Source organism: Propithecus coquereli, unplaced genomic scaffold, assembly GCF_000956105.1.
Source record: "Propithecus coquereli isolate 6110/MARCELLA unplaced genomic scaffold, Pcoq_1.0 Scaffold57, whole genome shotgun sequence".
Taxonomy (NCBI): Eukaryota; Metazoa; Chordata; class Mammalia; order Primates; family Indriidae; genus Propithecus; species Propithecus coquereli.
Window position 1 is genome coordinate 1,267,189 of NW_012151618.1, and position 16,087 is coordinate 1,283,275.

At 38.8% G+C, this 16,087-nt stretch overlaps 1 protein-coding gene across 1 annotated transcript in view; it reads right to left on the reverse strand.

Annotated features, from left to right (window-relative positions):
* MYO5A (myosin VA (heavy chain 12, myoxin)) overlaps nucleotides 1–16,087 on the reverse strand; it is a 192,480-nt gene that overhangs the window by 77,516 nt on the left and 98,877 nt on the right. The window contains exons 10-13 of the mRNA XM_012658084.1: nucleotides 9,181–9,446; nucleotides 7,867–7,948; nucleotides 3,695–3,835; nucleotides 1,412–1,537 (exon numbers count right to left, since the gene is read on the reverse strand). Coding sequence (XP_012513538.1) covers nucleotides 1,412–1,537; nucleotides 3,695–3,835; nucleotides 7,867–7,948; nucleotides 9,181–9,446 — 615 coding nt within the window. The remainder of the gene's footprint in view (nucleotides 1–1,411; nucleotides 1,538–3,694; nucleotides 3,836–7,866; nucleotides 7,949–9,180; nucleotides 9,447–16,087) is intronic.

Below are 16,087 nucleotides of genomic sequence, written 5' to 3' on the forward strand. Positions count from 1 at the left end.
CACTGATCTGTGTAGAGAGGCAAAGGAGCCCTGCCTTTTGGTGCATCCAGGTGAGTACAAGCTGTGGTGTTGCTGGCAGTTTGGCTTGGCCTGACCTCAAATCCCTGGAGGAGTGTTCAGGTGCCAGCAGTGATGGACTAGGTTAGGTAATCCCCATTCCCCAATCCCCTAGACAGTGTACTCAAGTCCTGTGGGGACCAGACCAGGACTGACCTGGCAAACTTGTCCTCGGGCCCCCCTGTGATAGGGAGAAGCAGGGTGATCCCTTGGTTGCTGGTAGAATGCTCAAGTGGGGCAGGGTGGGTGTGCTACAGGCCTAACACCAGGGAGGGTGGGTCCCTCTCAGTGGGATTAGTGGGTGGCAGTACAAAGCATGTAGGATACAGACATGTGGAGACTGGCTCCTAGAATGGTACTATCAGGTTGCAGCTGGAATGCTCAGGCAGGGACAGGGTGGTGGTGCCTTAGGCCTACCATCAGGGAGGGTGGGCTCCTCTCAGTGGAGACAGGCCACTGTGGGATGCATGATCTGCTCGTACCTCTTTCCCTAAGCAGCAGCAGTGGTCTCTGTCCTTGGGGTGCATAAAAACACCTGGATTTCCAGCTCCCTCCTCGCCTGGTGGTGACAGTGATCAGTGCTCAAACTGCTAGGGCTGGGCTCCCAGAATGGCTGCCAGGCCTCAGCAGGAATGCTCAGGTGGGGGAAGGGCAGTTGTTCCATGAACTTGCCACCAGGGAGGGCAGCTTCCTCTCAGTAAAGGCAAACTGCTGTGAGGCTTGCACCTGCCTCCCTCAGCAGTGGCAGCGGTATCTGTCCTAGGGGCATATGAAAGTGCTCAGCCACCCGCTCCCTCAGTGGCCCTGTTGCTGTGGCAGCAATGGTGGAGATCCCTGAGCAGGACACAGACCTCTAGGATCTGGGCTGTCTGAATAACGCAGAGCTCAAAAGCCTGTGTGGCTGTGTGTGAGTTTGAGCAATGCTTCTGCGCACTCTCTAGGCAGCTCCTTGCCTTAGTCTGGGGGCCGGCGAGGGTCTAAGGGCTCCCTATAGCTAGGATTTTAAAAGTCCCTGGCAGGAGTGTGGAACCCAGGGATCTCTCACTCATGCTTTCCCGACATCAGGGAGCTTCTCCCATTTTTCCTTCTATCTTGGCTGAGCAGAGCGTGTAACTTCCCACTCCTCTGCTTTCCCAATTCCTGTCACTTCCCTGTTGAATTCCAGTGTTCTCTCTTAGACTACCTATTTGAAATGTGAATATTCACTCGCTAATTTTGATTCCTCTCTGGGAGAGGTTGTATCTAGTTGTATCCAGCCATCTTGAACTGGGCCCCTATACCTCTTGACTGTTGATTTTTTTTGCACATTTAACTTAAATATTCAAAAAGAAAACAAGATATAAAGCTTCCTTACTTTGTCAGCAAAATGTTGGATGATGAAAGCTTTGTTTGATAGACGAGGCTTTTCAAAGAGAGCACACTTGTTCAAATGTGTGTTGTACAATTTTTGGGCCCAAGTGTCATCTGTACCCTTAGGCATCTACATTCAGGGAAAAAAGAAAGAAAGAAAACAAAGTGAATACTGAAAGTCTTCTGACGTATCAGCTGCAAAGAGAACCACTTTTTGGAATTACCTAAGAAAATTTATATTCAATTTAGGAACTCATTCCTTCCAAATTTCTTTCTTATGGGCCAAAAACCAATTACTAATAAAGAATATGACTGAGACTTTTCCATGGTGATCCAGTCCAATCTTCGAGCAACTCAATCTCCCTATTCCAGGAATCATCAAATAAACATTTGCTCTGCTTTTAAAACAACAAAAACCTCACACAATAAGATAAAATATCATGGCTATCGTGTATGTTCTTAAAATTCTGTTAAACAAAGGTAACATTTACACATAGTAAAATATTTATATAATTCAGAAAGGTATAAAATAGAGAGTAGTTTCCTCTTGCCATTTCCTCCAACTTCATTATCTCTTCCTGTCTTTCAAGGCATGTACATGAACGGGATCATACTATGTATTCCTAGCATTTTTTTCTCCGTCTTAATAATAGCATTCTCTTATTTATGGCTGCTAGGTTGTTAACGATTTTTTATTATGACAACTGTCACAGCTTTCTTCTTTTTTTTTTTTTTTTCTTTGAGACAGAGTCTCACTCTGTTGCCCAGGCTAGAGTGCCATGGTGTCAACCTAGCTCACAGCAACCTCAAACTCCTGGGCTCGAGCAATCCTCCTGCCTCAGCCTCCCAAGTAGCTGGGACTACAGGCATGCGCCACCATGCCCAGCTAATTTTTTCTATATATTTTTAGTTGTCCAATTAATTTCTTTCTATTTTTAGTAGAGACGGGGTCTCGCTCTTGCTCAAGCTGGTCTCAAACTCCTGAGCTGCAAATGATCCTCCCGCCTCGGCCTCCCAGAGTGCTAGGATTACAGGCGTGAGCCACCGTGCCCGGCCTACAGCTTTCTTCTTACATGTACATATATATACCTTGGATACTTTTACAAGTACATTCATAGGCTGAACTCTCAGCACTTCCACTCCTGGGTGAAAAGGTATATGTATTTACAATTATGATAAATGGTGCCAAATTTCCTATAAAATATATTGTAGGAATTCATGCCCTTCATCAAGGGTATATGTGCAACATTCATTTAATATTGCAAATGAAAGGTGTCAAGTTTAAACTCACCTATTTATTTGTTTTGAGACAAGGTCCCACTCTATTGCTCAGGCTCGAGTGCGGTGGAGCCATCATAGCTCTCTGCAGCCTTGAACCCCTGGGCTCAAGCAATCCTCTTGCTTTAGCCTCCCAAGTAGCTGGGACTAAGGTGAGCACCACCATGCCCCATTGAATGTTTTTTTTAATTTTTAAAAAATGTTTGTAGAGATGAGGTCTCGATATGTTGCCCAGGCTAGTCTCAAACTCCTGGCCTCAAGAGATCCTACTGCCTCAGTCTCCCAAAATGCTGTGATTATAGGCATGAGCCACCATGCCCAGCCTTAAAATGCCTATTTGATGGGCAATAAGCAGTATACCATTTTTGCTTTGCTTTGCATTTTTTTAAATCTCAAGTCAGGCTGAGCACCTTCACATTACATGCATCCTTAATGTGGTAGAATGTCTGGATGCTTAGGAAGATCAACCTGTGGTAAGTTGTAACTTATTGCATATAAACTAAAAGGAAATTAAAAGAAAGGATAAGTTTTCCTAGTATCATTCAGTTAGTGGTAAAGCTGGGGATTCAGTATTTTTCCCAACATGCTGCATCTTCAAATATTAAAGCATACCTATCATATATCAGTAATAAAAAACAGCTATTAATCGAAATAGTTTTTTGCTCAATTTCTTGCATGTCTTTAAATCTATCACTGACCAAAAAGTACTACATATAAGCAAATTAATAACAAATGTGGCTAAAATTGGTAGTAACTGTATCTAATGTCAAATTTTCACAGATTTTTAGAATCTGCTGAAAAGAGAAGGGAAATTCTCCTAGTTTCACTTGTAATTAGAATGCCTAGAGTCTAGCATCCCTTCAGAATGGAAGTTAGCGTGACCCAGCCCCCAATTGTCGCCACGATGGCGTCTTATGATATATTAATGAATTTCTGCTTGAACTCACTTATCTGCTGACCTTGATACATCTGTTTTGATAGACTACATATCCCATAAAATCATATTTACCTTGCATTCCTCATCCAGCAAATCTAGAATGCCCAGTTTAGATTCTATAAGATTAATACAAGGCTGATTATCATAAAAATCTATGAGTGTCCATGGAATTTGTTCCTTCATATATTCTTCTTGTTCTAATTTGAAGACATGCTGAAATGAAAAAGAAAAAAGCAATCATTACTTGATCATTATAACAAAGAATGTAGTCAAAAAGCAATATTTATAAGAAATATTAAGATGATGCCAACATAATTTGAGATAGTCCATGGCTTCCAGCAACAACAATCTCATGGGAGATTTACACAGAGAACGCAAATAAAAGCCACAGACAGTAAAACTGCAGCTATACAGGATTCTTGGTGAACAAGTAAATCTAGGTATGTAAATGTTTTAAATAGCTGACAAATGGGCCAGGCATGGTGGCATAGGCATGTAATCCCAGCATTTTGGGAGGCCAAGGTAGGAGGATCACTTGAAGCCACGAGTTTGAAACTAGCCTGAGTAACATGGCAAGACTCCGTCTCTACAAAAAATTTCAAAATTAGCCAGGCATGATGGTGCAGCCCGTAGTCCCAGCTATACTCATAAGCCTGAGGTGGGAGGATTGCTTAAGCCCAGGAGTTTGAGGCTATAGTGAGCTATGATAGTGACACTGCACTCCAGCCTGGGCGACAGAGTGGGACCCCGTTTCAAAATTTGATAATGGTTGGTCTTTTGTGTCTGCATTGATTATTCGCTACAGTCAGGGAATCTATGACTCACTTTTCTGGATTCTACATCCAATTCTGCAAGCAGCTGCAACCACTACTAGTCCATTGCTATTTCTGCTAAAGGCTTCAGCCACCATCCTCACCATTGCTTCTCATCTTCATTCACTCATTTAAGCAAAAATATGTATTGACTATATACTGTGAGCCAGTCACTGCACATCGACAACAACATATATGTGGATGCTGCCCTCATGGAGTTTGGAGAAGAGGGGGAGAAGCAGACAGAAAGAAATAATTACAAGTTATGATAATATTATAAAGGAAACTAATATGAGTTAAGAGAATAAGAGACCTCATCTAGTTTGAGTATAGGCTGGTCAGGGTAGGCTTCCCTGGGGAAGGCAGTGTGACCTGAGCTCTGAAGATGAATGGGAGCCAAACTAGCCCAAATGGGAAGAGCAATCCAACCAGCACCCAGCTCCTGCTTCAAGGCACTGCCCAGCCAGTGTGGTTGACACCACGACTTTTATTCTCTACAGATGCTAATGACTACTACTTTCCTTTACTTGTCTCTTTTGTCTCCTTTGGTTCTCTTACACATATTACTATTTTTCTAGGAAGACTAGCCTTTTGTGGCTATAACCAGATAACCCATATAGGACCCCATGCCCCATGAAACTTATGTGCTACCAGATCTCCGATGCATACTCTCCTCATGCACCTGGAACTTTCCCACTTTATACTACACTTACTGTAATATCACTCTTGGCTCATTTGCAGTGTTTATAGTCTAACCTGCTATAATATGCTTTAGTAGAAAAAGGTCATCCATATGAGTATTTATATCATGCTAGTTACAAAGAAAATTTTTTATGTTCTTTTGATTAATGAGAAGGCAAATAGGCCACCATATGTCAGCAGGATGCCCTCACTGATGGTACCAATATCTTCCAAAAACAATGAGCTCTGTCATTTTTTAAAATTTCATTAATTTATATGCAGTCTCCACACTGACAACAAAAGCACTATTCTTGACTTTATAAATAGAGCTTATTTCTCACACCATCTCTATATCTAGTTTGGAAAGTTCAAGGGGTCTCAAAAATTTTGGATGCTCAATGGCCAAAGAATATGGGCATAAGGTTCAATATGGTAAGAGATCCTTGGTCAATATAGCAAAGCTTCCCAGAAGTAAACACACCTATCACAGTGCTTCTCATGCCAATTCCCCCAACCTACAGCCCCAGAGCAGGGAGCAGCCCTATGCAGTCATGTTCTTTACTGTGAGACCCCACATTCCTAGTCACAGCTGACTAAATCAGTGTGGGTACATGAGGGCACTCTATGACCAGAGATCTCTGATGAAAAAATGAACTGGGTTAATCAGATTCTCTCTCTCTCAGGTATCCAAATTGGGAAACAAGGAAATAATCAGGCAATTAGCAGTGGGAGCTGACGCTGAAAGAAGCCAAAATGAATGGGACCTAAGCAAATTAAGAGGATTGGAAGAGCGTTCCAACGACTGCTGGGTTCACAGGTAGTTTGAAGTGAGCGACAAAGCAGTAACCTTCAGGTAGAGAAAATATATACCGACTAGAAGGAAAGACTATGTCATCTGACAGTAAGAGGGAGTGGAGCAGTTGTGCAGAGAAGCAAAGATGCAGTCTGGGAGTAGGGAAGAGTGTGTGAAGACAGAGAGAAAGAAAAACAAGTGGATACAGACAGGAAGCAGGAAAGAGAAGGAAAAACAAGAGGCCGAAAAACACATGGAGAGACAGTGAAGCCCCTGAGAAACACACCAGCCAGTTCCTAAAGTGGCTGGCATTGGTTCCTCATATTTCCAGTCACCTCATGCTGAAATTTATTAAGAAAGTGTGGAAGGCCGTGGCATTGATTAAAGTATAAAAAATCCAGAAAAACCTTGAGAAATGATAATGCTCAGTTTGGTTTCTGATAGGTTTTTATAATGTTCCTTACACAGAGGTGAAATATACACCGATCATATTATGGAAACAGTCATAAGTCTAAGGTTTTAAAAGCACCTCTACATTATTTCACTGTGATAAGCAGCTTAATTTGCTTAAATAAAGATGGTTCAAGTTTTTTCAAAGTATATGCAATATTTTAAAAAATGAAGCAGTCTAAAAGGTTTTATAAGGACAAGCAACAACCCCTCCTTGTCCCATCTCTCTCCAACCTGTCTCACTCCCTAGAGGCAACCATTTTTAATTCCCTTAGCTATTGCTTCTGATATTTACCTACATATTTCTAAAGAATATACTTATCAGCTACCTTCTCTTTTTACTTTTTCTCTTTTTTCTCTTATTTATTTAACATACAATCATTCCCAGTACTTTCTGATTTCAATTTGAAAGATTATCTCTTGATTTTGTGATAAGATAAATGAGGCTAAATTTACCCACACCACCTCCCCACTGCTCCTCTGTTATTTTCCCAATATTACCATTTTCAGATCCTCTTTTGGTTTTTATTGACTCTGAAACTTTGTCTTTAAATTTCTATTTTTCATTCATCAACTACAGACCATGCCACTTGACCTCTCTCTTTATAAGATGAGGATATTAAGGGCACTTTCCTGCCCTTCAGCTCTCTTCTCTTTTATCTTCCAATTCCTATGGGTGACTCATTTTTAATATCTTCTTCCATCAATACTAATAACCACCCTCAATATTGCACTTAGAACTGTGCCTAGCACATGATGAGCACTTGACATATCCTAGTTCATTTAATCCATAAAACAGTAGGAACGATTATCATCTCCATTTTACAGCTGAGGAAGCTAAGACCCAGAGAAGTCAATTAACTTGCCCAAGGTTTCCTGGAAACCAATGCAGAGCAGACTCTAACCCAGGCAGTTCACCTCTGGAGTCTGTGCCCTTTACTGTTATAGTCTGCTGCCCCTCATTTTTAAGCACCTGCAAATCTTCCATCATGATAATTCTTTAAGATATTTAATATTACTACTTCATGAGAGCTACCCTCAAAATATTCCCACTGCCATTGTCTCAGTGAATGTCTCTGGCTGTTGAAAAGAGAATATGTAAAGTTCTGATTTTTAGTTCTGACATCTTGCTAATACAGCAAATAGGAGTTAAGATAGTCCTAACTCCACAGAATAACAAACTGAAGGATATTCCTAGGCTCAAACATTCATACTCCCTATGCTGCTACCTAACACACTTCCTGCTTCTCTCAATTTTTTTACCTTAAATTTTCACAATTATCAGACAGCAATCCAAGGATGACCTTGAATTCCACCTGGACCGTAAAAAATTTTTCTAATATTGCATCATTTTATGAATCATCAGTTCCTTGGCAATTTAGCTTTTCTAAATTCTATGAAATAATTATAATTCACAACTTCATTTCAGGAACCAGGCTTTAAACAAAGAGTAGGAACTCAAGAGAATAATTTATAACAGAATATTATTCAAGGAAGAAAATTCTTACCATATTGAATTGTTGCTGTAGTTTTTCATTTGCATAATTTATGCAAAACTGTTCAAAACTATTTATCTCAAATGTTTCAAATCTGTGATAGCAAAAAATAACATGGAAAGGGAAGAAAAGGAACAGCTTTTTAAAAATATTCAACACATGCACATCAGGAAGAAAGAAATGGGAAATCCCCCAACATTGTGAAACTTTCTTTCTACATCAGTGAAGACAAAGGTTTTTTATTTTTAATTTTAAAATTTATTTTATTATTTTTATAGATTTAGAGGATACAAGTGCAGTTTTGTTACATGGATATATTTTGTAGTGATGAAGTCTGGGCTTTCTGTGTAACCATCACCCTAACGGTGTACGTAGTACCCATTAGTAATTTCTCATCCCACACCCTCCGTCCCAAGTCTCCAATGTCTAATATTCACTCTCTATGTCCATAGGTACATATTACTTAGCTCCCACTTATAAGTGAGAACATGTGGTATCTGACTTTCTGTTTCTGAACCATTTCACTTAAGATAATTGCTTCCAGTTTCATCCATGTTGCTGCAAGAGACACGACTTCCTTCTATTTTATGGCTGAGTAGTATTCCATGGTGTATGCATGTATGTATATATATACACACACACACACACACACACACACACCACATTTTCTTTATCCACTCATCCACTGATAGACACTTAGGTTGATTTCATAGAAGATAAAGGTTTATAAGTCAGCAACATGGAATATGTACCCAGCAGGTGAGCATGAGCCAAACACAGAGAGGTTTATTTTTTTTTAAGGCCCCAGCATGCAGAGATGTTCAACACTATGAGTGTTACAGGACTCATCCATTCCCAATGGGGATAAAAGAATTATGATGAAACCACATACATAGAAGGGAAATAGAAACAGAGATCTCCTAGGTTCTTTCAAAAGGCTGACCCAGAAAACAAAAAATTACGTACCAAACAAGCACAAATGTGCAAGAAAGGTTTTACCAGTTAAAGAAAGGTACTCAGGGAAGGCAAATTAGCAAATTAAATTAGATACTTAGAAATTCAGTGATAATTTACCACATGAGAGTCTGAAAATCAGTAATTCCACCTGCTAGCTTAGTAAATTAGCTCCAGATTTGAACTCATTTTTTTAAATTAAATTTTAAGTGACATGGACTTGTATCATCATTAAGTTACTCTTGAATTGTCATAGGCAGGGTCTTCCTTCTCTTTAGCAGTAGGAGACAGAATCTAATACCCACTTAGAGTTACTAGATACATTCTAGAAAGAAATGCTCTCTGGCAGACCAGTAAGCTAAATATACTTACCCATAAATGTCCAGTACACCAATAAAAGAGTGCTGTTTGACAGCAGAATGGAGGGCCTGATTGACATGATCTACAATCCAGTTAAAGAGTTTGGCATATATGTGCTTGGCCAAAGCATCACGCGCATTCGTGGCCTGCAGCTTGGGGATGGGTTTGATGTATGTCTCTGTGGCAGTAGCCAGCTTCCGGTGGCAGAGCCAGTGACACATCTCCTCATAGTCCACGCCCATGAGGTCACAGAAAATGGTGAGAGGTTCATGCTTGGGCTATCAAAAGAGAATGGGTTATTTCCTATGACCAGATAAATCAAATAAGAATTTCCTGGAAAATGTTAACAAGGAGTTAACAAATAAAACTCAGCAATTTCTTTGTTATAATAAACACCAAGATCACTCAAAGTGAATTAGTGATAATAACCACATTCATCCATCAAACCAGCATCTAGGTGGCAATTTGTAATCTCTTCTAGGACTCATTTCAAAAATTACCTCTTCCTTTGACTCTTCATTTGATTCTTTATAGTATTTGTTTGTATCTCTCTTAGGGAGCCTTCATTCAGTCAATCAGAAAATCAGTCAGCTAGTCAACAAACATTTACTGAGTGCGTATTATGTGCCAGAAAACAAAAACAGACATGGTCTCTGCCATCCTAGAGCTTATAGTCACTAGGAGAAATGAATATTAATCAAATTATTGCTCCCTAAAACATAGACTACCACAAAGAAGGACACTATGGTCAGAGTCCATGTGAGAGGAGTGTGCTCTATCCAGGCAGGCAAGAGACAGTTGCCTTGAGAAATGGAATTGACAACTAAAGGAACTGAAGGTAACAACTGGGTGAAAGAGGAAGGAAAGGGTTTTCCAAGCCCAGGAAACAGCTGGAAAAAGTTCTGTGGTGGAAGGGAAACCACTGAGCGAGGGAGAAAATGTGTAAGATGAAGCCACAGAGACAGGCACAGACTACACCATGGCTGGTCTTTATCCTTAGAGCAGTGGAAGGCCACTGAAGGGTTTTAAACTTGATAGTTATTTATGAGACTTCTTAGATTAGAATCTCTTCAGTGACTTACATATCCCTGTATCCTCTAGAATGTCTTCCATGAGCCTTGCACGAGTAGGTGTTCGATAAATACTTGTTTAATGTAATCCATGTTACTGAATTTCATTTTTCAACATCTTCACTTATATGTATTAGTATCTATTAAATCTGATAACGTTCCTAGGGAATAGGCAGAGTGAACATTGTCATCTCTGATTGATAAATGAGGAAATAGAATCCAAGAGAACAAATAGCTTGTTAAAAATCACATGGCCAATTGATGTCAGAGTTGCCATGAGATCCTGGGTCTCCTGACTCTCTCATCCCCGACGCTTCTCGCTTAAACAGCCCTTCCTTCTTTCATCCCCCTTCCTCCCAAGTAATCACTTCAGATACAAATCAGCACCGCTGCTAACAGCCTGGCTCAATTTCTTTAAATAAGCAGCTATGTATATACATTTTAAATGTATTATATATATGTATATATGATTTGACATTATTTAGAAGTAGATCAGCACTCTGTAAACATATTCTATTTGAAAGTTGTTACCATATTGTTCTATTAGATCAAGGTTGTTAACCATTTGGTCCAAATTTTCTGTAACTTTACTCATCTTTGGACTACTTCGTCTATAAAAATTGAGAAAAGTTGATAATTTCTCACTGTGATAGATTTGTCTATTTGTTCCTGTGGTTTCTGTAGATTTTTGTTTATATATTTTGAGGCTATGTCAGTAAGTGCATACAAGTTTAGAACTATCATATCTTCCTGGTGAACAAAATGTTTATCATTACAAAGTGATTCTGTTTCCCTCTAGTGTTGCTTTTGGCCTCAAAATCTATTTTGTTCAATATCAATATATAATAGCTCTGCCAGTTTTGTTCTAGCTAGTATGGTTTGTCTTTTCTAAACCTTTTATTTTCAAACATTCTGTACCTCTATGTTTTAGGAATGCTTCTTTCAAAAGTGCATATTTGAATTTTTTAACCAGTCTAATAATCCATGTCTTTGGAGCATTTAGTCCATTTTTAATTATCTATCTGTTGTGCTTTTATTTGTCCCACCTTTTCTAAGTTTCTTTTTCTACCCCTTTCTTGCTATATTTGGATTTTTTTCAGTTCATTTTCCTCTCTACTAGTTTGAAAGGTTTACTTTCTGTTACTATTTTTATAATAGACACATTAACTTACATAATTAGCAAAATGTAATTAAATAAGTAACACTAACTCCAAATACCCTATCCCAATCTATGTGCTTCGTTATCCAATACTTTAGTTCAATCTTTTTGTGGGAGGTGGGGGAGTTGGCAATTCACTTTATTTTCTTTAACTTCTTATTTTTAACTAATTTAAACTAAGAAAAAAGTTAAATATTTCCTTTTCTCTTCTCTCTCACTCTTTTACACACATAAATATACACATTATTTTTTCAGAATCTTTTGACAGCAAATTGCAAACACAATGCCCCTTTTGCCCTAAATATTTCAGTGTGCATTTCCTAAAAACCAAGGACATTATCTTATATAACCACAGCATAATGAACAAAATCAGAAAATTAGCAACAAAACAATCCTATTATCTAACTTGCATATCTAATTCAATTTTTTCCAATTGGCCTACTAATGTCCTCCATGGAGAAGAAAAAATTTTTATGGTCCAGGAAAAAATCCAGAAACATGCATTAAATTTAGTTATCATGTCTCATTAGTCTCATTTAATATGAACAGTTCATGCCTTTCTGTCTTTCATAACCTTGATATTTTTGAAGAGTCCCTCAATTTGGGTCTGTTGATGTTGCCTTATGATTAGATTTGGGTTATACCTTTGACATTGCACTCTTCCTGGTGCATCATATCAGAAGTTATGCGATATTGATTGGTCCCATTACCAGTAATGTCAATTATGATCACATGGTTAAAGGAATGTCTGCCAGGTTTCTCTACTGTAAAGATACTATCTTTCCCTTTGTAATTAATACATGTCTTGTGGGGAATTCTACCTTTTCCCAGCACAATACACTATTCATTATTTTATTATGATTTTTTTAAGAGATGGAGTTTCATTCTATCCCCCAGGCTGGAGTGTAGTGGCGCAACTGTAGCTCACTGCAGCCTTCAACTTCTGGGCTCAAGTGATCCTTGTGCCTTACCCTCCAGAGTAGCAGGGACTACAGGCACATGTTACTATCGCTAATTTTTCTTACTCTTTTTTAGAGACAGGGTCTCACTGTGTTGCCCAGGCTAGTAATGAGCCCTGGCCTCCAGCAATCCTCCCGCCTCAGCCTCCTAAGTCTCTGGGATTACAGGCATGAGCCACCATTCCTGGTACTATTCATTATTATCATTATTATTATTTTGATTAATCAAATTTTATCTACATTTGGTCACATTTTATTAGTTTCTTATTTCATCATTTCTTCTTGAATCTTAGATTTTCTATCTTTCTTGCTGCCTAAACTATATCCTTTAATATTTCCTTTAGTGAGGGCCTATTGGTAACAGATTCTCACAAGTTTTTATTTGTTTGAAAATGCTTCCATTTTCCCTCATTCTAGAAAGATATTTTAACAGGATATACGATTCTAACTAAATAGTTTCTACTCTAAGTATACTGAAGATACTATCCCACTGTTTTCTGGCTCCTACTGTTGCAGCTGAGAAGTGAACTATCGATTAGTTAGTATTTCTTCAAGCGAAATCTGTCTTACTTCTGTTTTAAGATTTTCTGTCTGTCTTTGGTCTCATTACGATGCACTTAGGGGTGGATTTCTTTTTATTTATCCTAACTTGGATTTTTTGGACTTTCTACATCTGTGGTTTAGTCATTTTCACAAGTCCTAAAGTTTCTTAGTAATTATCTGTTTGAATATTATGTCTGCCTCATTCTCTCTCTTCTCTCCTTTAGGAATTCTCATTAGATCAGACTTCAGTACTTTATCCTTCATCTCTCTTAACTATCTCTGGTCCTATCTTGCATTTTGGATAATTTCTTCACACCTATCTTCTAGCTCATCTGTTTTCTCTTTAATTGTGTCAAATATGCTATTAACTTCTTTTGGCCTTCTTAGTAGGTTATAGTCCTGCATTTTGCTGTTGTTTCTCCTAGCTCCTTCTATTTTGTTCTATTGTAGGACTTGTGATTTTTTACTGTGAGCCGATATTTCTTTTTTTTTAATTTCAAAAATTAAGGAGGTACAAATGTTTTCGATACATGGATACCTTGTATAATGCTTAATTAAGTTGGGGCTTTTAGTGTGCCCGTCACCAGAATAGTGTTCATTGTACCTGATAGGTATGTTTTTACCATTCACCCCACCCCCACCCTTCCTCTTTCTTGGGTTCCAACGTCCTTTACATCTCTTTGTGCCTATCTATGCCCATCATTTAGCAGGGGGCCAATATTTCCTGTAACTTTTCGCATTGAGGCCTAGAATGAAGGTGGATCCTCCAAAGTCTATTTGCATTTGCTTCTGTCAGGCACCCAGGTCACTACCAGCCCAGGATCCATTTAAGCTTAGTTTTCTGTATGCAGCTTTTCGGGACCTTCTAGGAACTATGAAATCAGGCTGGGAACATGTGTGAGGGTCAGTTTGTTGTTACAAATTTTTAGGAAACACTTAGCATCAAGTGTGGGTCAGATTAACTTTTCTTTATATTCTTGGAGTGAGTGGTGGGCAAGTTTATTACTAGTTCCCCATTTAGGATCTCAGCTTAGGGAGGGGTTCTCCTTTGTGGTCCCCTTTTTATAGTCCTGTGCTTTGCTGTTGTCTTCTGCACCCCACTTGGCTATGAAAACCAAACCTCAAAGTCATTAGGTTCAGCAAATGTCCTCAAGGTGGGGTGGAACTATCAAAAACAGATGTTTTACCAGTAACATTGACAGCTCATTTAATCTCCACCTACCCCAAATAGTGAAACTGAAGTACTTACAGTTACCATCAAATGAATGAAGTGCTGATTAGAAAAAAACAATCACAGAATTCTAAGAGGAATTTGATAGACGTAACTTCTGGACAAGTCTCATAAGGTATAAGTAGTCTTCCTCCAAGAAAATAACTTCTAGACATCTCAAATAGGAAATAGTACACTGAAATTTTAGGGAAGACTCACAGTGAAATGATATACTTTTTTTTTTTTTTTTTTTGAGACAGAGTCTCACTGTGTTGCCCGGGCTAGAGTGCCGTGGCACAGCAACCTCAAACTCCTGGGCTCAAGCGATCCTCCTGCCTCAGCCTCCCGAGTAGCTGGGACTACAGGCATGTGTCACCATGCCCGGCTAGTTTTTTTTCTATATATTTTTAGTTGTCCAATTAATTTCTTTCTATTTTTAGTAGAGACGGGGTCTCGCTCTTGCTCAGGCTGGTTTCAAACTCCTGAGCTCAAACAATCCACCTGCCTCGGCCTCCCAGAGAGCTAGGATTACAGGCGTGAGCCACCGCGCCCGGCCAATGATATACTTTTTAACAGTAATGATGACTTTCCTGATCAGGAGAATCCTAACATTTGGGGAAAGTTCACCTGGGCAAAGATGGTGATGCAGAAATCAATGAGTTTATTTTTTAAAAATCCATCCTGTACACTAATGTTCAGAGTAGCATTATTCATAATAGTCAAAAGGTAAAACAACTCAAAAATCCATTAACTAACCAATAGATAAACAAAATATGGTATCTCCATATAATGGACAATTATTCAGACATAAAAAGGAATAAAGCACTGATACATGCTACAATATGAATGGATTTTAAAAGAAGCCAGTCACAAGAATACATATGATTCAATTTATATGAAATGTCTAGAATAGGCAAATCTATAGCAGGAGAAAATAGATTCATGGTTTTGCTGAAACCATAGGGCCTGGGAGAACGAGGGCATAAGGACGCAATAAGTATAGGGTACTGGGTTTCTTTGTGAGGTAATGAAAATATTTTAAATCGATTATGGTAATGGTTGCACATGCCCGTGAATATACTAAAAACCATTTAATTGTTTACTTTAAATGAATATACTATGTAAATTACATCTCAACAAATTTGTTTTTAAAAAGGCTAGTGATATTTCAATAGAAAAAAAATCAAGGTTTAAATCAGAATCATCATTTTGTCTTTAAAAAAATGCCATTAGGAGAAGAGGTTGGATGGGGAGGGGAATCATGCATCTAAAATTAAGATCCACGACTTAGGAAAATTACATATTAACTATCCATAAAGGAATCCATGAGGATCAAGCTTTCTGTAAACCCAACTCCCTGCCTATCTAGATCTTGACCCTTTGACTAATAGATAAATATTGAATAGAGTTTCTCTTCAAATCATAAAGTCATTTATTTGATATTATGCTTCACACATCCTATGTAGCACAAAACTACTACATTCAGAAAAGGCAGGGAATAGATTCTTTTCTTAATAGGAGTAGACAATCTGTTTTTAAAAAAGGGGCTATAGATCCAAAAAAGGCAATCAAGAATAAGTTGAATAAAAACCATCTAAATTAAGGCCTTAAGAATACTAAAATAAATAGTATGGCTCCATCCACAAGGATCTCAAATCCTAGTGGGTAAAGGCAAGCAAGAGAGACCTTTATAGAACAATGTAATTTGAGCTACTATAAGGGAAAGCAGAAGGGGGAGCACATATCTAAGAAGAGATGCTACCAGATCTGCACGTTAGTGCATAAGAGTTAGCCAGGGAAGAAGAGCAATCGACCTACCCCAGCAGAGAGAATCTGAGCTAGGGCAGGAGAGAGAGGCAGCTTGGCATGGAAATGGCTGGAGTGTGAAGTGTGAGAAGTGGTGAGAGAGAAGCTGAATAGGAAGTCAGGGGCCAATCATGATGGGCCTCCCATGTCATGCCAAATAAGGTATTAGGCC